Source organism: Podarcis bocagei, assembly GCF_964188305.1.
Source record: "Podarcis bocagei genome assembly, chromosome: 9".
Taxonomy (NCBI): domain Eukaryota; kingdom Metazoa; phylum Chordata; class Lepidosauria; order Squamata; family Lacertidae; genus Podarcis; species Podarcis bocagei.
Window position 1 is genome coordinate 58,376,122 of NC_138134.1, and position 23,683 is coordinate 58,399,804.

General features: G+C 43.8%; 2 protein-coding genes across 4 annotated transcripts in view; one reads left to right on the forward strand and one right to left on the reverse strand.

Annotated features, from left to right (window-relative positions):
* Positions 1 to 1,757, forward strand: part of MANBA (mannosidase beta) — a 63,390-nt gene extending 61,633 nt beyond the window's left edge. For 2 of the 3 annotated variants that reach the window (XM_081209340.1, XM_081209341.1), the window contains one exon: positions 369 to 1,757. In XM_081209340.1, coding sequence (XP_081065466.1) covers positions 369 to 593 — 225 coding nt within the window. In that variant the 3' untranslated portion in view covers positions 594 to 1,757. The remainder of the gene's footprint in view (positions 1 to 368) is intronic. The other variant, XR_014011994.1, reaches the window with a different exon arrangement.
* Positions 1,758 to 2,298: 541 nt separating this feature from the next.
* Positions 2,299 to 23,683, reverse strand: part of NFKB1 (nuclear factor kappa B subunit 1) — a 72,518-nt gene continuing 51,133 nt past the window's right edge. The window contains exons 15-24 of the mRNA XM_081209339.1: positions 23,439 to 23,580; positions 17,947 to 18,061; positions 16,805 to 17,006; positions 14,364 to 14,533; positions 12,886 to 12,988; positions 10,868 to 10,992; positions 10,251 to 10,317; positions 7,894 to 8,066; positions 6,569 to 6,749; positions 2,299 to 3,000 (exon numbers count right to left, since the gene is read on the reverse strand). Of these exons, the coding sequence (XP_081065465.1) occupies positions 2,822 to 3,000; positions 6,569 to 6,749; positions 7,894 to 8,066; positions 10,251 to 10,317; positions 10,868 to 10,992; positions 12,886 to 12,988; positions 14,364 to 14,533; positions 16,805 to 17,006; positions 17,947 to 18,061; positions 23,439 to 23,580 (1,457 nt within the window). The 3' untranslated portion in view covers positions 2,299 to 2,821. The remainder of the gene's footprint in view (positions 3,001 to 6,568; positions 6,750 to 7,893; positions 8,067 to 10,250; positions 10,318 to 10,867; positions 10,993 to 12,885; positions 12,989 to 14,363; positions 14,534 to 16,804; positions 17,007 to 17,946; positions 18,062 to 23,438; positions 23,581 to 23,683) is intronic.

Here is a 23,683-nt window from a genome sequence, read left to right on the forward strand (position 1 = left end):
AATTTTCTTCATCTCCTGGAATTGCTGAAGAGGAAACCATAGTACAGTGGTAACCAATGTAGGGTCCCTCCAGGTGTTTGGGGACTACAACTCCCATTAACCCTGACCATTGTTCATACCGGCTGGGACTGATGGGAGTTGTACATCTGGAGTTACGCTAGCAATCCTTGCCGTAGTATTAAACTGGTATAAAAATAATGTTTATAAATCAGGTTTCAAGTAACAAGCGGCTCCATATGCCATTATTTCCTTTTCTGCAGACAAGCTTGTTGTGAGGAGGAATAAATTATTAAAGCACATTGTTTATAATAGGGAATTTCTACTAGGCACACTGCACAGATAATAATCCTTTGCCCCCTCCCCTTCAGGCTTCTGTTTCCCAAGAAGGAGATCAGTTTCAGATTATCGTGGAAGCCACAGCCATCACTCCTTTTGTTTGGTTGGATGCTGGAAACATCCCAGGAAGATTCAGTGACAACGGTTTCCTTCTCACTGAGAAACGGAGAGCCATACTGTTCTACCCTTGGGAAACCACTAGCGCCAAAGAGCTGGAGAAGTCGCTCAGCTTAACATCATTGACAGACATTTCCTGAGGAAAGGCCTGAAGGAGGGAGAGGAAGCTGGATGGAAATGGGAATGAAACGCCGCAGCAAGAGAGGCACAAACTAGGAGCATTAAACATCATTCTTGTGCCAGCATCTTCCACACTTGGGACCCTTTTGTTCAGCGGACTGGAGCCCAGAGCAAATCAGCACAGCTACAGAACAAGGTGACCACGTATGCTAAGAGAGCTTAATCAAAACAGTGAAATGAATTGCATAGAATGATTCTTTAGTGCCCTCGTTTACTTTCCTCTGTATTCTGGCAACAGGGCTTTTTATTCAAGATGGAAGGATGTGCTGTACCAGTATTAGACTAAGGAGCCAAACTGATGCACGTCTCAGATTATAGGGAAGATGGGTGGTAGTGGAAGTCTTAGTTATTGGGGCTAGTCAACGTGGGACTTGCCTAAGGGTCTCACTCTCCAGATAGTTAGAGCAGTGTTCCCAAGGCATGCTTAAAGTTGCAAGGTTGCACACAGATTGAGAGGCTGCACACAGATCTCTCTTAAAGGTGCTAGGTGCACAAGTCTAGGAACCACTTGCAAAGTAGGCCTGATATGTGTGCTGCTAAAGATGGCAGGAAAAAAGCTAATAGGAGTGGCTGCAGGCATAAACAAGAGTATTTTTTCCTTTACCCCTGCATATTATCAGTCAGCAGCTACTCATTGGAAGGAGGTCTTTAAAATCACTGGCTGTTATTTTTTTGGTTGGCTTGAACTGTGGCACTTCTCAGTTTAGGATTCCTTCTTTCACTGGTCCACACTGTGTTCAGAGGGCTGGTGGTTGTTTTTGCTGCAACAGAGCGACAGCTAAGTATTGTGTCATCTTAAAAAGACCTAACAGTTGGTTCTCTTTATCATCTGTGGCTGTGAAGGGTGGTCATTTTTATACATTTAAGCTCTGAATCTTGTCACAGGCTGTACCATTGCCAATCAACTTTAACAGTCGTACCTTGGTTGATGAACGGAATCTGTTCCGGAAGTCCGTCCAATGTTTGAAAACCAGGGTGCGGCTACCGATTGGCTGCAGGAGCTTCCTACACTCAATTGGAAGCCACATCGGATGTTCGGGTTCCAAAGAACGTTCGCAAACCAGAACGCTCACTTCTGGGTTTGCAGTGTTCGGGAGCCAAAACGTTTGAGTCGCAAGGCGTTCGTCAACATAATGGTTGACTGAGGATCACACACTATTCTTTCGATGAAGTGGGCCCTAGTCCATGAATGCTCATGTCATAATGTCAATGTTAAAGTTGCCACAAGGACCCGTTGATCTTGGTTCACCTGTCTTGCCCACTTCCAGTATGTTTTTTCAGCACCCTTGTCCGTTTACTTAAGTGTCCTGCTCACAGCTATCTGACACACAAGTGGAAAAAGGTGCGAATAGTTTCTTCCTATAGTTCAAGAGAGTTTAAGGGGGGGGGTTTCTATGGACACATATAGTGGCCTTCTGTGTTCTCACCTTCTTTACCTCTTAAGGAGTTTAGGAGTTAAGCCGCCCTTGAGAGAAGTTACTGAAAATTTTTAGCAGAACTTTAGGCCTTTCTCAGGTGATCTCATAATGGAAAAATGCCTCACCCAAATCAGAATTCACCTTCTGATTTACGTTATGAGTGCTTTGTCATCAAGCTAATGGGAGCAGTTTGCCTCCAGGACCTTAGCTGCTTTCCATGTTTGCTTCAGCACAAAAATACAGAAAATGTGAATTCTGTCTTTTATTATAAAAGTAAAATAAAAAAACCAAGCATTTAAAAAGCACATTATTTTCCTTGAGTAATTTCATCTAAACAAGAATATTTACAGCAGAAAGCTGGTAAAACAGGATGTGGGAAACAGTCTGAAGCTTGGATGATTTTTATAGACACCAGATGAAAATTTAAATATACTTACTGAAATATACATTATATTCTTTTGACTTAAGTATCTATCCTGATCACTGCTTACAACCCTGTACCACGCTCCACAGCCAATGTCTCTCTTGTAACTTTTACCATACATCATGTTGGTAGTCCATTTCTTCTATAGGTGAAGATCTTAGGAAGAAAGAAGGCCACTCCATCTTCATGCTGCTGGTCCTGAGCTTCCCACTTTACTGGGACCTGATTCCCATTTCTTGAACAGTCCTGTCGATGTACATTTTAAAGAGCTTTTTCTTCCAGTGCACTTTGAATTGTTAGCAACTTCCTTCCTCTGCAGGAAACTTTACAAAACCATTCCACACCTCTAAGTGGCTTCAATTTTGCCTTGTGGCAAGTTGTCCTGGCCGTAGCCTGTGGTCAGTTTCTTAAGTGTTACTGGTGACTTGCTGGTGAAAGACTCTGAATATGTGAAGCTGAGTTTGCGGAGGGAAATCTCTACACCGCTGTCACAAATACTTTCAGCATCCTGGAATTTGAGATCACCTGGCAGAGGGGGAAAGGAACATGTTGCATAATTCATGGGGTTTTAAGAAAATGCTAATACAATGCAATATATCCAGTTCAGGAAATAAATCAAAAGAGCAATGCAAAGGCCTCTTTGCTCCCCAGACAATGGTGAAAATAAAACAAAAATTACTAGCAGCTGCAGGAGGAGTCCAGGGCAGGAGCTTTACGAATATTAGTGTTTCCAGGCAACATGTTTTGCACACTCAAGGTCTCTGGCTGAATCCTTGGCACTTCCAATTAAAAGAGCTTTGTTGGCAAAGCTAGGAAGGATTTGTGCCTAAGAACATGGACAATCCAGAAAATGCTGGGATAGATGGCCAAGCAGTATTATATGATAAGGCAGCTTCACATGTCCTGAAGCCTTGGCTTGTCCTTTTGCTAAGCCCTTGCGCTAAGCTTGTTTTTCCTACCATGTTACTAAATGCCAAGGCTGCACCAGCTGCTAGAACATTGGGAAGGTGACCTGTGTTTTCTAAGGTTCCAGCACTATTTTAAAAAATCATCTTGGAATTACTGAGATCTGGCAAAGAAACCGTCACCTAGATAAGTATGGGTACAGATTTACTGAACTGCTCCCTTAAGAATTGTAACTATTGATTGCTCTGTTGCTTCCTTTAAATGCACTACTGCCAGGCCAAACAATTAAAAAAACACCAATGAATGTGTTTCCAGATAATGAGAGAACAAAGTAACAGTGAAGTCCTCAGCAAGTTGCTTCAGAAGCAAGTTGATTTCAGTAGGACTTTCTTGCTAGTAATTGTGTTAAGGATTGCATTTCAAATGCATGTTTGTTTTTTACTCCTTTCTTAGTAAACTAGTCGGGTGTTTTAAGCAAAGCTATTATTTTACTATTACATCTTTTCCTCCCTGTTGCTCAGAGCATCATATATGGGCGTAATGACTGTCCTATCAAGGCACTAACCAAGGTATGGGGAGCTTTTGGCCCTCCAGATGTTGGCGAATGACAGCTCCCATCAGCCCCAGCAAGCATGGCCAATGGCCAAGGATGGTGGAAGCTATAGTTCAGCAAAACCTGGAGTGGGAAAGGTTCCCCACATCATCACTAACCCAACAAACCTGCTTAACTTAAACAAGCTGTGCGCCCTCAGTCTTAATTCATGGCACTTCCCTTCCAAAACCTTTAAATGCAGAGGACTAAAATATAGATCAACCCATTCCTCGTCCATGTCAGTTCTGCATGTTTTCATTCCTAACTGTCTTCTGCATCCCATTAATATTTAAATACATAGGTTATTAAAAAATATATATTCAAATATGTATTTGATCTCCATGTATACCATTCAAAATGTGTTTTATTCCAAACCAACAGTTTTTAAAACACATTTTGGTAGGTTTCTTTAAATTTTGCAATACAGTTGTGGGCTCAGAGTACAGTGGTGCCCCACAAGACGAACGCCTCGGAAGATGAAAAACTCGCTAGATGAAGGAGTTTTTCGTTTTCTTAGCTGCTTCGCAAGACGCATTTCCCTATGGGCTTGCTTCGCAAAACGAAGCTTGCCCTGCAAGCTCCGGGGATAGCGGGGAAGCACAGCGCATCTTCCCCGCTGTCCCTGGACCTCTTTTGAAGCAAGGGGCGGTGGGGAGAAGATCGCTTCTCCCCGTTGCCAGCCCCGCAATCTCCGGGGACAGAGGGGAAGGCGCGCACGCCTTCCCCTCTGTCCCCGGACCCCTTTTGAACCAAGGGGCGGCAACGGGGAGAAGCGATCTTCTCCCCGCTGCCCCTTCCCTTGCTTTAAAACAGGTCCCCGGAGATTGCGGGGCAGGCAACGGGGAGAAGCAATCTTCTCCCCGCCGCCCCTTGCTTTAAATAGGTCCGGGGACAGAGGGGAAGGCGCACGGCGCTTCCCCTCTGTCCCCGGACGGTCTCCATAGGAACGCATTGATTGATTTTCAGTGCATTCCTATGGGAAACCGTGCATCGCAAGACGAAAAACTTGCAAGAAGAAAAAACTTGCGGAACGAATTACCGTATTTTTCGGACTATTGGACGCACCGGTCCATAGGACGCACCTAGATTTGGGGGGGGGGGGGAAATAAAGGCAAAAAAAAATTATCGCCCCCCGCCAGGCGCGGGGCTGGGGCGGGGAAGCCCGAGCTTCCCCCTCCCCCAGAACGGGACCCAGAGCCATGCCGAAGCTGCGCGCAGCTTTGGCATCGCTCTGGGAGCTTGCGGGGCTGGGGGAGGAGGAAGCCTTCCGCCAGCCTCCAAACCATGTCGGGAGACAGCGGGATGGCGCGCTGCGCCTCTCCCGCTGTCCCCCGAGTTTGCGGGGCTGGGCCAGCCTTCTAACCAAGTCGGGGGACAGCGGGAAGGGCGTGCTGCACCCCTGCCGCTGTCTCCCGAGTTTGCGGGGCTGGCGACGGGGAGGAGCAGGCTTCTCCCCCCGCCAGCCTTCTAGACAAGTTGGGGGACAGTGGCAAAGATGCGCTGCGCCTCTCCCGCTGTCTCCCGAGTTTGCGGGGCTGGCGACGGGGAGGAGCAGGCTCCCCCCCCAGCCTTCTAACCAAGTCGGGGGACAGTGGGAAGGGCGTGCTGCGCCTCTCCCGCTGTCCCCCGAGCTTGTGGGGCTGGCGGTGGGGCTCTCCTGAAGCCTGGAGGTTGTGGGGCTGGTGGGGGGGAGAAGCAGGCTTGCTTCTCCCACCCCCAGCCTCCAGATCAGGTCGGGGAATAGCGGGATGGCGGAGCGCTGCCATCCCGCTATTCCCCGACCTGATCTGGAGGTTGTGGGGATGGTGGGGGGGGGGGGAGAAGCAGGCTTGCTTCTCCCACCCTCAGCCTCCAGATCAGGTCGGGGAATAGCGGGATGGCGGCTCTGCGCCTCCCCGCTGTCCCCAGCTTTTGGGTGCAGGCTGCTGCCCGCAAGCCTTGCGAGCCCGCGGGACATCCCGCCGGGCTTGCAAGACTTGGGATAGCTTCCTGAAGCCTGGAGAGCGAGAGGGGTCGGTGCGCACGGACCCCTCTCGCTCTCCAGGCTTCAGCAAAAGCCTGCATTCGCACCATAGGACGCACACACATTTCCCCTTCATTTTTGGAGGGGAAAAAGTGCGTCCTATAGTGCGAAAAATACGGTAATTTAGTCTTGCGAGGCACCACTGTAGTGTGAAACATAAAGGAATAAATATATGTTCTGATCGACAACGTTAGTCTGGAAGTGTGCATCAAGTAAGTTTGCACTGAAATTTATGGAAATTTGTCAAGGACACCTAGTCTGAATACTCTTTGAGATGCATCAAGTCAGGAGCTGACTAGTGCTGCAGCTGAATGGATATTTGTGTCAGGAACTGACACAGTATTTTAGGCTAAGAAGAACCCTACAAGAGTTAGGGAATTCCTAACCTCACCCAGTAGGCTCAGCAGCTGCGAAAGGATTTGAATCTAGGTTTGTCACATGCAAATCAAACCATCTAGACACCTCATTGCTCTGTCCTTATTACCATCTCTGCCACAGGGGTGGGGGGTGGGGGTGGAGCTGCAAAATGTTTGTTTTATTGCAGGAGCATTGATTGGCATACAGCAGTTTACCTGTTTGTGCTATCATGGGAGAGGAAGGCGATTCGCATAATGGAGCTCTTGCATCCTTTGCCTGCTCTTTGCTGGACTGGCTCAATGAGATGGATAATGAGTTCAGAATTATTTCTGCAGCCTCTGTACAATCCATTTCTATCAAGGCATCAACCAGCTCCCTTACAGTGCCACCAGAAACCTGCATAGATTTTAAAATAAAGGTAAACAAACTGAGGCAGGCTTTCCACCCAATTAAAAGAGGATCATTAGCTTTCTATGCAAGTGCAGATCTACAAAAAACTTCGCGGTAGGTAACTTGACAGTTGGCTTTGGTTTTCCTTCAAAGAACAGAAATATCAACACTTATTGACTGAAGGTGAGTCTATTATTAATTATTATTGTTGTTGTTGTTGTTGTTGTTGTTGTTGTTGTTATTAGGCAGGTGGTAATAATAAGGTCCTGGGGTAGGTTACAACAATGTAAAAAGATATTAAAATCAGTTAAAATAATTCACCATCAAAAGAATAGGGTGGGTCCTAAAATAGATATTTCAGGTGTCAAAGTCAAGGTGCATCATTAGCATGTGACAAAACTACAATGATGGTGCCAGTAACATTCCACAGCCTAGCTCTAGGAGCTGCCACCCCACAGCTTCTGAGGGTGCTGGAACTAACACGGGGCTTTTTTTCTGCCAGTCAGACCCAATGGAGCCTGTAGTAAACTCTTTAACGTGAACCACTTCAATTGGGCCCAGAAACAAACATGAGATATCCCTAGAATTCTTATAAACATGCAGCCACGTGGCAGAATAAAATATGTAATAGTTGGAGAGCATTGTTTAATTTACAGATGAAAAACCTATATGATTGCTTCTTGCCATGTGCATGGCACGACTACACAAACTTTTTCTGAGATTAACACTGAGGGAATATCTCACCTTACAGTGAGTTTCTAAATATTGCAGCAGCCTAAAAAGGGGTTGGATCCTTCATACATCCTCCCGTAAAGGGGTATTCTTAACATCATATGGTTGGAAATGATCAACAGGGCCTAAAGGTCCCAAATTCCCCAGTCCAAGCCCAATATGCACACTGATAAATGCACAGAACTTGCAGGCCTCTTGTTAAGTTCACTGGAATGACTAACTCGCCATGTGCAAATGATAGGTTGTCTCCTGTTCTATAATCAATAGAAACATCATCATAGGCACAGGCACCCTCAGGGTCGTTGTGACAAGGAATTATTGAGGGATCTTACTAGGCAGGTGCTTATAGACATTAAAGACAGGATGCAAGGCTAAATGGGCCATTGGGCTGGCCCATTAGGCACGTTATTCGAGTTACCTCATAATTATCAAGCAGGGTTTTTGACGGAGAGGGGCTCAACCGGAAGGCATTGTTAAGTATCCCTAGACCAAGCTTTTGCGCCAGCATGGACCAGTTTTTGTTCAGATCAGGCACTTCAAGTAACTTGTAAAGCTGTAACTTGACATCCTCCTTCAGCTCTTTCATGTTTCCTGGAAGAAGGTGAAAAACAAAACCGAACGTGAATTTACTCACCACTAGCTATACTTCAAGGGACGCAGGTGGCGCTGTGGGTTAAACCACAGAGCCTAGGACTTGCCGATCTGAAGGTTGGCGGTTCAAATCCCCGTGACAGGGTGAGCTCCCATTGCTCGGTCCCTGCTCCTGCCCACCTAGCAGTTCGAAAGCACGTCAGAGTGCAAGTAGATAAATAGGTACTGCTCTGGCGGGAAGGGAAACGGCATTTCCGTGCGTTGTTCTGGTTCGCCAGAAGCAGCTTAGTCATGCTGGCCACATGACCTGGGAAGCTGTATGCCGGCTCCCTCGGCCAATAAAGCGAGATGGGCGCCGCAACCCCAGAGTCGGTCACGACTGGACCTAATGGTCAGGGGTCCCTTTACCTTTTACTTTTAGCTATACTTCAACCTTTGCTCCTCAAGCGGAAGCAAATGCTCGTTTTAAATACAGCAGTGTGTAAAAGCACACTGTTGACTACAGCCAAAACTGAGCATGAACTTGGCCTTCCCAAAGTCTCCAGTGCAAATTTGAATCCCGGATGTGAGCCTCCTTTTTCCTTCCAGGCATGCTAGTCTGTTTCAACTAAACCAGGGGTCAGCAAACCTTTTCAGCAGGGGGCCGGTACACTGTCCTTCGGACCTTGTGGGGGGCTAGACTATATTTTGAAGGGAAAAAATGAATTCCTATGCCCCACAAATAACCCAGAGACACATTTTAAACAAAAGGACACATTCTACTCATGTAAAAACACGCTGATTCCCAGACCGTCCGTGGGCCAGATTTAGAAGGTGATTGGTCCGGATTCAGCCCCCGGGCCTTAGTTTGCCTATCCATGAACTAAACACAGCAATAATATTCCCAATGTGGGTAGAGTGAGACCATATGCTGATCATAACCCGTCTTTTTTTAAGAGACAGCACAAGTATAACACTTCAATAGGACAATGCTTTTTTAAAGTTTCAAGGTGTGTTAAAATTCACCATCTGTTCACAGTGATCTAGTGCCCTTTGTCCACTACCTGACCTAGATATGGGGAGTAAATTAATTTGAACAGGTTCCTGCCAAGGAGCTATTTCTCTTGCCAGGGACTGGATGGGACAAAAGCTAAGGAGCTGAGTTTGGATGTGCAAAATCTCTTAGCTCCTGAAATGAAACCATTTTTTTCACTGGGAAAGGCACTATAAAAAGATGCTTTCATCAATATAACTAGGAATGTCGCATGACAAAAGAAATGTTAGGTTGCAATCCTAAACCCAATTGACACGAGTTAGTTCTAAAGTAAACATGCATAGAATTGCAATGAGTTGAGCAACTGTAGATTATAGAAGTTTTCAAGTGGATAAAAATTAGTCCTGAAACAGGAACAATGCTTTGTTTTTAGATGACATGCACTTACTTTAAAAAAATGTATTTGTATTATTAATAAATGTTTTTGAAAACACTGCTGCCTAATTAATTGAGATCACTTTCTTTTAGTCTATTAAAATGGATTACTCTGATTATCAGTCAAACATTGCACATCCACTATCAAATATGGAACTTTACAGAGTGATAGCAAAAGAGAAACATCTCTGACCTGAAGAGCTTACTGACTAAAATTCTGACAAGGAGTTGGGAAGGGGAAACCAAGCTTCTTGGGTAATGGTGTGTGTGTATGTGTATCAGGCTTCCTTCAAAACAGAGTATGAATTAGGGGTAATTTAAGTCAGTGTAGGTTACATTGGCTTCCATAGTTAGGATGCTCTGGTAATCTTTGTTTCAGCTGAGAAATAAAATGTTGGTGGTGAAGAGTGAAATACTGTACACTTACTCCCAGGTAAGTGTGTTTAGAATTGTAGTCTAAGACAAAGGCTGCACAGGAAAGGGTTTTTATAAGGATTTGATGGATGAGAAAGAGGAGGCATCACATGGCTGTTCTGAGAGAGGTTTCCAGGGAGAATAGACAGTGTTGTTTATGAAACCTTGAGATGGCTGAAGACAAAAAGTGCTGCCTCCTAGGTCAGACTGTACAGTTCAGATCTCAAGTGTGCTTTTAGCAAAGAACAATAAGTGCCCTACAACAAACTTGCTGCAAAATAATACTGAGCAATCAAGCTAAGCTGGAGAAGAAAGAAATCTCAGCCAGTCCCGTCCCCCCCACTGCTTATACACACCCTTACCTTGTGTCAATAGATCTTCGGAAGCTATCTTTGATTTGGAGGGTTTACCATTCAAGATATCATACACCTGTTAGGAAGAACAGTTAGCTAATTAGTGCAAATGCAAAGCGAAAGCATCCAGCTGCATCCTGTACATTTAAGTTTCAAGTCTGGCATTCATAGTCTTCAAGCGGTCAGCTGGTAGCATAATGCATATCTGTATTTTAGTGCTGGAGGAAGGTCACACTTTCCCTTACCTCCTCCAGCATAACTGCAAAGAAAAAAAAATGGAAGTGACTGCTTCCATTTTTAAAGTAAAGAGGTGCCAGTACTCTGTACAGGTGAGTACTGTCACAAAAAAGCCCTTCTGCTTCTGCTCAGCCATACTTTAAAGAAAAGAGAATTATTTTTTAAATGTAAATCAAATTGCAGCTGCAACCAAGTCAACTGCTGCATCTTTGATTGTCACCCCAAACTGCAATATATATATGGGTATTCTTGTAGTTTTTAATACTGAAGACTAGTTCTTCCCACATTCCTGTACACAGATTGGAAAAAAAGGTCTGGTCCATATTCTCAATCAGGCCTTAAATGAAAGATGTACTGGCTGTTGAGATGCTTTCATCCTAACCACTTGCCTCCCAGCTAGTTGCCATGTCCAAAGGTGTTGTTCCAGGTATGACCCCTTCATCTTCACCATCTTTGTCTTTCACATCATCTTGTTCAAACAATGGTTCAAAGTTCTCAATGTGGGGATCTGCACCTGCAAGGTGAAGCAAAGCACCATGGTGAAAGAGCATCACACCTTCACATCAGTAAACCCTTCTACTCTAATATTCAGTCAAGTAAATACGCAAAAGGAATTCCGGTGTGTAGGGCCAGCCCTAACATTATGAGGCGACCGCCTTGGGTGGCTTGATGTGGGGTGGTGGGCGGCAGTAGCAGCCTCTGGTTGTTCCTCCTGATCCTCTCTGCCCCCACACTGCCTGCCCTAGGCCCCCTAATCTCACCTGCCTAAGCATCACCAATGTTGAAGTAAGACTACTGCCAGTCTGTTTGGCTTCTATATGCAGAATGGGAAAGATCTGTCACTCACCAAACGTTGCCATATATAAAGCCTACTTTACTTTTATCCAAGAACAATAGATTTAAAATGCTAGACTGGGTAAAAAATGAACCTTTTTGTTCGTTTTGCATGGTTCACGCCTATCAAAAAGATGCATGCTTTTGGACAGAAGTCTTTGTTTTGTTTAGGATTCTCAGTTTTCTTCTTCACCGTTTCCCTCTCTTATTTAAAAACTTCTCATTCTTTAAGAATTTAGTGTTACATGATTAGAACAATGTCTTAGGGCCTTTTCCTGCAACTTGTTCAATGCTGCTACAAATGTTTTTCCAGAAGGGGGAGCCTCAAGAGCTTCATGACGGTTTCTAAATCCATTCAAATGCACCAGTTATTAATATTGTATTATGCTTGTGGTGATGAGATGCCTCTTTGCTACAGTGCAATGGCTTGGAGTTGCTGAGAGAACAAAAGGGTTTGCAGTCCAACTTCTGGGAGGGAAGGGAAAATTACTGATTTGGCTGGGGTCATTTTGCTACCTGAGGCAACTCCCACCACATTCCACATACAAAAGCTAGTCATTAAATCTTACTTTCAACATTGGTGATGGAAAAGCAGCATAGGGGACAGGAGTCTTCCTCACACATTATACGAGAGGTCCAGAGGGTGGCAACACGAGAAGGGTTTTTCTGCAGTGCCTCCCCACCTGTGGGCAACTCTCCCCAGTGACACTCACCTGGCACCTTTGTTACATATATTTAGGCACCAGGCAAAAACATTCCTCTTCTCCCAGGCTTTTGGCTAATTAAACAATCTATGGTCTTATAAATTGTATTGGGGGGGGGGAGTATTGCTTTTGTCTGTTGTTATTGTATGCATTGTGCATACAGTATTGTAAACTGCCCTGTAATCTTTGGATGAAGTCAGTATAGAAGTTTATATAATAATAAATAATAGTAATAGGGAAAGGTAAGGTAAAGGTAAAGGACCTCTGGATGGTTAAGTCCAGTCAAAGGCAACTGGGGTTGCGGCGCCCATCTCGATTTCAGGCTGAGGGAGCCGGCGTTTGTCCACAGACAGCTTTCCAGGTCATGTGGCCAGCATGACTAAACTGCTTCTGGCGCAACGGGACACCGTGACGAGTGCCAGAGCATATGGAAATGCTGTTTACCTTCCCTATTTATCTACTTGCCCTGCCGTGCTTTCGAACTGCTAGGTTGGCAGGAGCTGGGACAGAGCAACAGGAGCTCATCCCATCGCGGGGAATCGAACCGCCGACCTTCTGATCGGCAAGCCCAAGAGGCTCGGTGGTTTAGACCACAGCGCCTAATAGTACACTGAACACAAGAACATGTTGTCAATGCAAGTTTGTGTGAAACAGTGTGACTTGGTCATTTGTATAGTTCAAACCACTGTGCATGCAGGCACACAAACTCTACACTGCATGTCACCAACTGTATAGCTTTACTACTTGTGTACAAAGACTGTACAGTCACTGAATGTAACTTGCGGATACCCCTATAATCAAGGAGAGTCTGGGGAAAAATTATTTCACAGCACTAAAGCATCAGGAAGAGTTTAATGTTATTTTCTTACCTGCTGCTTTGAGAAGAGCAGTCATTTTTGTAGACCCCCTTCCAGCTGCTATGTGAAGTGGAGTCGTTCCATCATATGTAGTGCTGTCGACAAATGCATCACCCTTTAAAAAAAGAGAAATAAATAAATGCTGGTTTAGCTACTTACATGCACACTGGGACCATACTTTGATGCCTCTACACAATTTTGGGCCAGCTTGAAAGAAAGAGCCTCCAAGGCCTCATAACCTGGGATGAACATTTACTTTTGTATATGGACTTGTGTGAGAATGATACGTAAGAGTGCTGAATTTAGAGCTGAAATGAAGCCATTTGGAAACGAATACTGGTAAGTTAACAAAAAGAGCATCAGATAAACTGATAATTACCGTATTTTTTGCACCATAACACTCACTTTTTTCCTCCTAAAAAGTAAGGGGAAAAGTCTGTGCGTGTTATGGAGGGAATGCGTACGGGTGGCATGCCTATGGATTTTTCTCCTCTAAAAACTACGTGCGTGTTATGGTTGGGTGCGTGTTATAGAGCGAAAAATACGGTAAATATTGAGTTAAATGTTTACTCACATTTATTTAAACAAAGCAGGAAAGATAAATAATGTGGAAAAAATATTTAACAGAATGGTCCAAAAAAATACCTTGGATGGTAAGCTGTAAAAATGAATGTTTTGCAAAAATAAAAATAAATACATACATGCACACACTCATTCCAGATCTAATACATTAATTATTGGTGAAATAGGATCACACATTTATGCAGGTTTTATTGTTTTTAACTGGTAAAAGGCCAGTATAAATATAAATTGATATTCAATTGCAAAATACCCAGGCCCATCAGAATATACATTGCTCTCCATGTCTTACTAGATGAAAGTGAATGTCAGTAACTGCTAACAAAGTAAGTAAACAAATGAAAGGTCACCACAGAATCTAAAACTCAATTTTTAGATTGTAAAACTTTATTGTATTCTAAAGGTTCGGCTTCTTAGCCCCACTACAGGCTCTTAATAATAGCTTTAGAATGCCTCAGTCAAATCCATTTAAAGCTGCAATCCTATTCCCAGTTACCAGGGAGTAAGTACCGATGATCTCAGTGGGACTTCTGAGTAGCTATATGTAGGATTTCACTGCAAGTATCCAAGATCAGAGGAAGGAAAACTTTCAGTGGGTCGTGTCTACAAACCTTGAGCTTAAAGACAGGTCAGAGAGACTTTTTGTTTAATTAAAAATGTATAAAATAATTATGCAGTTATACTGCATTTGTCTCATTTGAATAAGCAGAATTATCTTGGGTGGTTTTTTTTAATTACTCAATGTGCAGGGGTGGGAGAGCAGCCATCAATGAACATTTGGGACGACAGAAAATGCTTCTGTGACATTATTGCCATGCATGACCTGTGGGCTGCACATTGCCAACTTTGACCTGGGAAGCAAGGAAAATTGGCCAGGAAAACAAAGTGGTTCTGGCCCCCACGAAGCTCACCTCAAGCAGAAGGCAACCTGCCAAGGATATATTTCCTTGTTCGACAGCCAGGTGCAAGGCAGTTCTGCCAGATTTCTGTTCTTGGGCGTTGACATCAGCACCAGCAGCAATGAGCAGCCGGAGACAAGACACGCTATTTGCCATCACGGCTAGGTGAATAACAGCCAGCCCTGCAATAAAGAAGCACAGTACAGCAGCTGAATAGTGCGATGAGATCTCAAGCTCCGGAAAGTAGCTGCAGAAAAGCTAAACGTGGGCAATAAAGGGAGGCTGGGTTTGGGCTTCTCGCGATTTGGGAGCGGTAATTCATGAAAGGAGAAGGCCTACAGTTTTGGGATGCATGTCAGAAAAGTAGGGGGAAGCGAGATTACCATAGCAGCTGGTTTCATTTCCTTTTAAAACTTGTTTTGTACAGTGACAGCAAAAATAAGTGAATATTAAGAACCTAAGAAGAGCCTCCTGGATCAGGTCAATGGTCCATCTAGTCCAGCATCCTATTCTCACAGTGGCCGGACAGATGCCTGTAAGAAACCCGAGAGCAGGATTCGAACTCTTGCATTCTCCCCTCCTGTGATTTCCAGCAACTGGTGTTGCTGTGGAGGCTGAGCATAGACATCATGGCTAGTAGCACCTCGATAGCCCCCTCCTCCATGTTTAAGTTTATTAACATGTAGGTATTAAGTTTTAAAAACTACATGTGTCATTGGGGGAAGTAGCTGGAGCTAAGCTCTGTTTCCATGTCCCCAAACACCCATAAAAAGAACATTCTCTGAAGTTTCAGCTGAAACGCCATGACACCTGTAAATGGGAATGGCAGATAACAGTGACTCAAATAGCACCCTCCCAATATCAGGCAGCATGGTACTTAGCTGGGTGGAAAGGCAAGCCTTTTTGAACCATATTTCTTTGGTGCTCTGTGTTGCAATCTGCACCTTTAATATAAATTTTGTTTTCAAACTGCCTTGTATTTTTACTTTTTAATGGATCTTAATTTTTATATGGTTCTGTTGCTTATTTTGTGTTTTCTATGGCGAATTTAACTGCTTTGGGCGTGTTTTATGGACTAGGGGGGGAAGTGGAGGTTTTGTTTATTTGCTAAATTAGTGTGTCAGAGTATTGCTTTAATAAAAAAATTCCTTCCAGTAGCACCTTAAAGACCAACTAAGTTAGTTCTTGGTATGAGCTTTCGTGTGCATGCACACTTCTTCAGATACACACTGTAGATACATTCACTGTAGATACATTCAGATTCAGATACATATTTTGACTATGGCAGACCAACACTGCTACCTACCTGTAACTAGAGTATTGCTTTGTTTATCATTTGAGCATTGTTAATGTTGTTCGCTATTATTTATACAGCTTGGTCCCCCCCCCATGGATGTTATATGAAACATTAACATATTATAGAATTCCACCCCTCCACTTTTCCCCTATGGTATTAAGTATTGCATATTTTCCTCCCAGTCGCTTGGAGAGCTTTGAATGACAAGCGACTAGGGCAACCAATGATCAAGGGTCTGGAAACCAAGCCTTATGAGGAATGGCTGAGGGAGTTGGGTATGTTCAGCCGGGAAAAGAGGAGACTGAGAGGAGATATGATAGCCATCTTCAAATATCTCAAGAGTTGTCACATGGAAGAAAGAACAAGCTTGTTCTCTCCTGCTCTGGTGGGTAGGACTCGAATCAATGTCTTCAAGTTACATGAAAGGAGATTCCGTCTAAACATCAGGGAAAACTTTCTGACAGCTGTTCGACCGTGAAACAGACTCCCATGAGAGGTGGCGGACTCTCCTTCCTTGGAGGTTTTTAAGCGGAGGTTGGATGGCCATCTTTCATAGATGCTTTAGCTGAGATTCCTTCATTGTTGGGGTTGGATTAGTCCGTTGGGGTCCCTTCCAATTCTACAATTCTAAGTTTAATAAATAAACTTTTTTTTGGAAACAACGACTATGAATGCAACATTTTTAAAATGAAAAAACCCTTATGCTTTCTCTATCAAAAAGTAACAGGGGCAGGGGAGATAAGTTGAGAGGCAGTGTTACGTGGCTTTCTGCAGCTTCTGCTTGGTTATTTGTGTGGGAGATTGACACAATGATTCTGCCACTCCCTTCCTGCAGTTACTCTTCTCCACTGTTGACTTTAGGTTGCAAGCTGCTTTAGGGCAGAAGCCTGACTTCCTGTTATAGTTTTGGTTTGCTGCTGCTGTTTATGTACAAAACTCGGAAAATCACCATGTACGCCGATGACACAGTATATAAAACATGCATCTGGAAGAAATTTGCATGTGTTTAGATGCAACAGCCCATCTGTCGATTGACAACACTGGGACTGAATCAGACATCTGTCCTGAAGAAGTGAGTGATAAAATGCTATGTTCTGCATGATCCTACACAGTTTGAGAGATGTATAGCCAAAATTGCTCTGTGTCATTTGCCTACCTTCCCCATTAGGAAGGTCTCTCATTAGAGAGGTCTCTTTGTGGCTAAGCAGCATACTCAACACCTTCTCGTCTCCTTGCTTCGCTGCTAGATGCAAGACTGAATTGCCATAGCGGTCCAAGAGGCTCACATCTGCCCCAGCTCTAAGCAAGTCCTTCACCACTCCTGCCTGCTTTGTGATAACAGCCAAGTGCAAGGGAGTCTGCAAAAAGAAAAGAAAATAGGAATCACCCAAAGGCAGTGATAATCATAAACACCATTCATGCAACTGAATCTGTTACAAAAAGAAACATCCCAGTACCAAGCAAAACATCCACAAAACAATATGCTATGAATTTTAATTTGCATTTTTCACTTTCATTGGCTGGTATTCAAGTAAGTTTTACTCAGCAGATCTATTGCAATTAATGAACCTAACATACTCATGAACATTAATTTCAGTGGGTACACTCTGAGTAAAACTTAGTTGAGTGCCACCCAACTAGTTGCCAATTTTAATTTTTTTTTTTTTGCTTTAACCCGATTCTTACACACTTTCCTTTTGATATTTATTGTAGTGTCACTTATTGATTGGACTTTGTAAGCCACCCTGGGCATCTTTTTATAGAAAGGCTGACTTTAAATGTAACAAACAAATGCAATACAAATAGGGGGTAAAAGGATTTCTCCAGATTAATCTGATCAATGTTCAATACGCCCTTGTCTTACTTAAAACAAGGATAATCCCCGATCATCACCCACGTTGGGTGGGGCAAGCATACATATTTTCCTCATCCCTGTCTTACAATGAGTATGAAAGGTTGGTTCACATGAGTTGAGCAGCCAGAGAGATTAGATAGTGAGGGATCTTTCATTAGACTCTTTGGCACCCGTGTCATTTGACTCCTCAGCACTGCCTCCCTGCAGTGTCTGTCAAAGCATTCCACAGGTAGGGATGGAGGAGAAACTGAATTCAGCATGTGTTTAAAGGCGAATCGACCTAATTTGCTCTTTGCAAAACAAGACACAGGCAGATATTCATGTGCATCCATTGAAATTTGCCATTCTTCGAATTTTGCAATACATTGCATGGTTCTTGAAGAGTCATCAGTAAGAGCAAAAGATGCTAAAGAAGAGGATCGTCTTCCCCATGGTTTCCATACCTGATAAAGGTCGTTTCTCACATTGAGGACATCATCAGCATTCAAATCTGCTACCACTTCTAAGAGGTTCCTCACCAGCTCCTTATGAAGATGAATAATTGCTAAGTGAAGTACGCTGATGTTGAACAAAGGGGGATGGGGAAAGAAATATATATACATTAAGCTACACAATGTAAAACAGATAGGGAAAGAGGTATTTACGGCATGCATGGGGAACGGTATTGGTGCTGCTGCACTCCATTTTCCATTAGCCTCAGCCAGCAAGGCCAATGGATCAGGGATGATGGGAATTGGAGTCCACTAACAAGCTGGAGGGCTATATGCTCTCACTAGTTCTGTTTCAAATCTATTTCATTATTGGACATGTGGCTAACATTTGTGCATGTTATCAAAGCTGTGTGAAATGAATGTGTGTGTGTGTATCAAAAACCACTGTAAGCTTTGTAAACTGAGAGTTTTAATAATAATAAAACAGAGTTTTAATAATAAACAGTTTTGGCTTGCAAAGTGTTCAATGCATCATGGTTTTAGAGTGAAACATGTTTTATAAGTCTCACGGCTGTTCCTAAACAGTACCAGAGGAATTGTTTCTCCCCCAAGGAATTCACTAATTTTGGGCTCAACATGAAGCTTTCTCCATTTTTATACCGAATGTGATTCAAAACCACAAGATTCAGTGGGAAAAAGTGATATGTAAAAGGGGACAACCCCACCCCCACCCCATACACACTTGATATGTAAACTGAATCATTACAAAATCCAGCTGCTCTGGCTTTCAGTATTGTGACCACAATCTGACTGCACTCAGTTCCCATATATCCATTATTTCAGGATGCAAAAAAAGGTGGTTAAAAAAAACTATTGAGACACCCAACAATTCCTTGATGTTTCTCCAGCTGATTTTAAGATTTAGTTTGAAGCTGACCACCTCCTTTGTGAAACCTATCGCAGACCACCCTTCATGCTAAATACTTTTAAAACTTCTTTTTCTTTAGGCAGTCAGCATCAAGAGGTAGAATCCGTCCCCATGAAGCAGGAATCAAATCAAAACCATGAGTTTTCAAGAGGAAACAACTGTAAATGGTTTGTTTCCCTTTCCCATATTTATGGAGGGCAGGATTGGTACCTTTACATTTTACAATGACTCACCTGCCAGCGAAACCTGGCAGGCAGCTACAGGAGAAGCCTTTTGGTGTGATAGCATCCTAGTTGTAAGATGCCTTCCTCAGAGACACTCACCTGGAACCTCCTTTGCATTCTTATCAGTTTCGGGCAAAGTCTTTTTGACCCATTCTTTGTGGCTTTTTAGGGGCCCCATAAGGGCTTTTTAATTGGACTGTTCAGTTTTGGCTTTTTAAAAGGATTTAAACTTGTCTTATGTTTAATTGTATCGCTTAATCTGTGCTGTGTGCGTGCACGCTTGTGCGTGTGTGTGTGTTTACACACAGAATGTTAGCAATTTGAAGCACGCCACCCAGAGAACTCAAATGCAAATGCCGCAATTAAATAAATAATTGAATTGTAAAAAGCTGTCTTGTTGGATCAGAGTCAGATATGACCACGCTAGCATTCTGTCCCAAATAGCAGCCAGGCAGATACCTGGCAGTTTTCAAGCAGGGCACGAAGATGGTAATAATTCCATGTCGTTTGCCGTTTGGCAATCTCATACTCAGCTATGCTTCCTTTGAACATGAAAGTTCCATTTGTTCACAACGGGCAATAGCCATGGAGGCTGGATGGCCCGGCTCACACAATCTCTTCTATTAGAAAGGTACCCAAGCAGCGCTGAAATTAGCTGAACTGTAACAGCTCAACTGGCATTTATGGATAATGTATGAATTCGGCCTGTGTGGCGGTTAAGACACAATTAATTTGGAGCTTTTGCATTTTGTTCTGCATTGCATGAGCAGAAGGAACAGCAACAAGAGAAATCTACCTTGAAAGAATTTCCTATTTCATCCCCGCAATGTGACTAGGACTCATGCTGCTAAAATTATTGGGGTGGGTCAGCTTATATTACAACTGGCAGAGCTGAACCCGTTTTCTGTTGGCACTGCAATTGCTCAGAAATGGCTAGATATGATCTGGCACCTTAAAGCAATTCACTTATTTTTTTAGGTGGAAGTCATTCAGCTAATATAAGTTGCATTATAAATTGCAAAAACCCTTTTCCTGTAACAGGTTAGTTTACAGCCAATTGGGACACCAGTGAGTATCATAAAGACTGGCCAGCAGAATGCTGCCTTAATTTGGTTAGCAATTAACGTTAGGAGCTTAGAAATCAAGGCCCCCACTATGAAATACAGCAGCATTTATTTTACATTGCTTTTCATTGTAAGCCCATGTCTACATCTGTATCCTGCATGCTTTCTTTATTTCCCAATCAGTACTGAATAGCCCAGAGTTTGACACCATTTGTAAGTTTTAGTTACTTGACATTTTTAGATCACTGCTGTGCTAAATTCAATTCTGTCAGCAACAGTATTGTATGACTTTTAACTTGATTTAAATACTTGTAATAACTTAAACACACACATACACACAAAAACACAAGACAACTTTTAAAAATGTCCTGCACTGCCTCTGGAGAATGCTTAGGTAGGTTTATACTTTGCTGAGTCTTCAGGGTGAAAGGAAATTTCAGGAATGTAACACAGCCTCCCTGAAAATTTAATACAACCTTGGAACGCAGAGGTTGAGCTTGGACAACGTGCTAGATTTTAATTTGGAGACTAGGTATGCTGAAACCTATTACCAAATGCTTTCCTCCTTGCTCTACAGAGCCACAGTTGTATTGCAACATATCCCTCTAGGCACAGATGTGCTGACTAATACTAATACTTCCTCAGAGAAGGGAATTTCCCATCCCGTCCTTGTCCCAGAGTGTGTTCAGGGAAGAAACCCACGCTGCAAGTGGTGAGATTCACTGGCAGCCTGTTGGATGGATATTACAGGGATGGACCCAGGGAAGTCAGTGGGATAAGGCTTGAGCAGAAACCCAGGGTAGCAGCCAACACAGGATTGTGCAAGATTCTGAATCAAAGCTTGAATCAAAGCAAGGAAGTGGGCTGGTCAGAGACTTCTTGCTTGCCTTCTCTACTGTTTACTCTAATTAGCAGTAGCTCTCTCTCAGAAAAAGGATCTCCTCTATCTGGGCATTCCAGGAGCTGGACTTTTACATGCACATCATGAGCTATGGGCCCCATTGGAAATTTATTGTGAAGTTTCAGTTTAGACCACTAATTTTCTGAAACTATGTACTGGGAAGCCCATAGGTTCCATGAAAGTGTATCAAGGAACGAACACAGTTATGGCAGGCAGCATAAAAGGCAGCAAGCTTGTCACGATCACCTTGCCACACAGAAGTGGTCAGCATATTCTCGAGTGCACTCTCAGTTCAAATGGGGTAAAACAGTGAGGCCCAACCTACGTGAACTAAGTGTGCATCCTAGCACACTCATCAGTCTGCAGCATTCTCTACCTGCACACAGGGGTCCCTCAGCAGATGAATCAGTGTGGAAAGCAATCCCTGAAAACAGGAAGTTTGAAAACCTCTGCAATAGATAATTAAACCCTGCATCTAAGCACTTTGGCTTCCTCTGGAATACATCTCATTGGATCTTAGGGGAGGGAGCTGCCTCCCCAGAGCATTGCAATCGGGTGGACCAAAGCATGGAGTAAACAACAGGGACATGCAGTTTGGGGCTGCCCTTTGCTATCCAAGCAAAAAACTGTGACAGCCAGTTTCTTCTTGGAGGGTGCAAGTGCTTCCCACAAACAGCAAAGGAAGTCCTTGCAAAGCCAAGTGTAGGAATTCAGTCGCTGCTCAGGAAAGGAGCTCAGATTTCATAAAATTGTAGAGATGGAAGCAACTCATCTAGTCATCTACTCCAACCGCGTGCAATGCAGGAATATGCAGCTGCCTGAAGACTGAACCTGCAACCTTGGCATTATCAGCACCTTGCTCTAACCAACTGAGCTATCCAGTTTGTCTTCTGAAGAAGTCTCCCCCCTTCTCCTTCCCACAGAAAAGAGGTGGGGAATGTGCAGGCATCAGCCATTGCACAGCCATGGAACTACTGGTCCCTCTGTGGAGCAGCAGCTAAAGGAGAATCTGCCCCGCTTCTCTTTCCCACAGGAAATAGATCAGCAGGGACAGTGCAGGCTTTAGCAGATACATGGCAGCAGTTCTTAAGAGAACGGCCATTGAGCAGAAGCCAAGAATCCCCCAATACCCTTCATGTGCCCCACTGAAGCAAAGGGTCAGGCCAACCTCGAAGCTAAGAATGGGGTGGGGAATGGTAGGAAGCTGATGTGAAGATCCTGCAGTTTCAAAAAATTGCAAGGAAGGTTTGCTGCCCATCACACTCACTGGATGGTGTTGTCATGCTTGCCATGACAAGCATAATTGTAGAAGGCTGGTACAAGGAATAAATTATGACAGGGGAGGGTGGGGTAGTGGGGATACATTAGAAGGGGTGAGGGACCTGTTTAACTATAGGGAGGCAAATGTCATTGGCGGCCAGGGCCAGAGGTCAAAGTTTGCAGCGCAATAAATGTGGATTTTATCTTTGTACAGTAGGCTACTTCCTATACACATGCACCCCTTTCCAGCCTCCATAAAGTAAAGCAAGAACATCCAATACATTCCAGAGGTCAGTGTGAAGCCGAGCTGGTAAAGGGTGTAAGCTCAGGAAGAGTGTGGCCTGGAGGCCAGGTAAAGAGGCCTGGAGGACTACATTTGGCCCACAAATTCGGCCCCCATTCCTGCTCTAGAGGTTCAGACAATGATCCCTGTGGCAAGTCACTCTACTTCTGAGACCACATCCTGATATGACTTTAATGGAGTAGCCTGGGAAGTTGGAGCTCCTCATCACAGGAGTTGGCAGACCTCCTGAAGAGTGAACCTCCCGAATTTTCAAAGGATGGTGATAGTAAAAGCAAGTCTCAACACTCCCCTTGGACAGCTGTTTTTGTGAGAGTCCCACCTTCTCTTTGTATTCCTCGCCCCTTCTCCTAACAGATATTCTGCAAGAGAAGTCGGCTGGAATCAATCGTAAGGGAAAGAACTCCAAGAGCCTGAATTCTTGAGGAATGCTGGAAAAGGGCCAGGATGGATTTTATCTGCTCCAGAAGTCAAAAGGGAGTCAAATCATTTTGCTTCTGTTTCTAAATGAGAAACACCTACAATGAATCACTGGAATGCATCCTCATTTTGGAACTTCTACTTTCCATTCTTGCATCATCTCATGAGTAGAATATGACATTTATCACACAGGAAGAATTGTTAAAAACAACAGTGCACATGTTTACTTGGAAATCTCACTGAATTTAGTAGGATTTACTCTAAGCTAAGCATGCACAGAACTGTAGACTAAAGAGAGGATTTCCCCCTCCTCCTAGAAAACTTTCAGGAACTTGAAGGGAATTTCTTATCAAATGCAAAATTGTCCTCCATCATGTTAAAGAGGGTTTTGGTGTCCCACACTTACTTGTCACCATTTTCATCCTGGGCAGCTGTAAGGTGGCGCTGAACAGCCAGTAGCATCTTCACATCTCCAGTTACTGCATAGTCAAAAAGGGCATTTGCATGACGCTTAGCTAACTCCATGGCCTTCTCCAAAAACAAACCATCTATTGGGGGTGAAAACACACAAAATGTATCAGGGCACCAATCAGGCGCAGTTCAGTCACAACCACTGATCAGAACTTTGCTGCTAGAGAACACAGAGGTTTC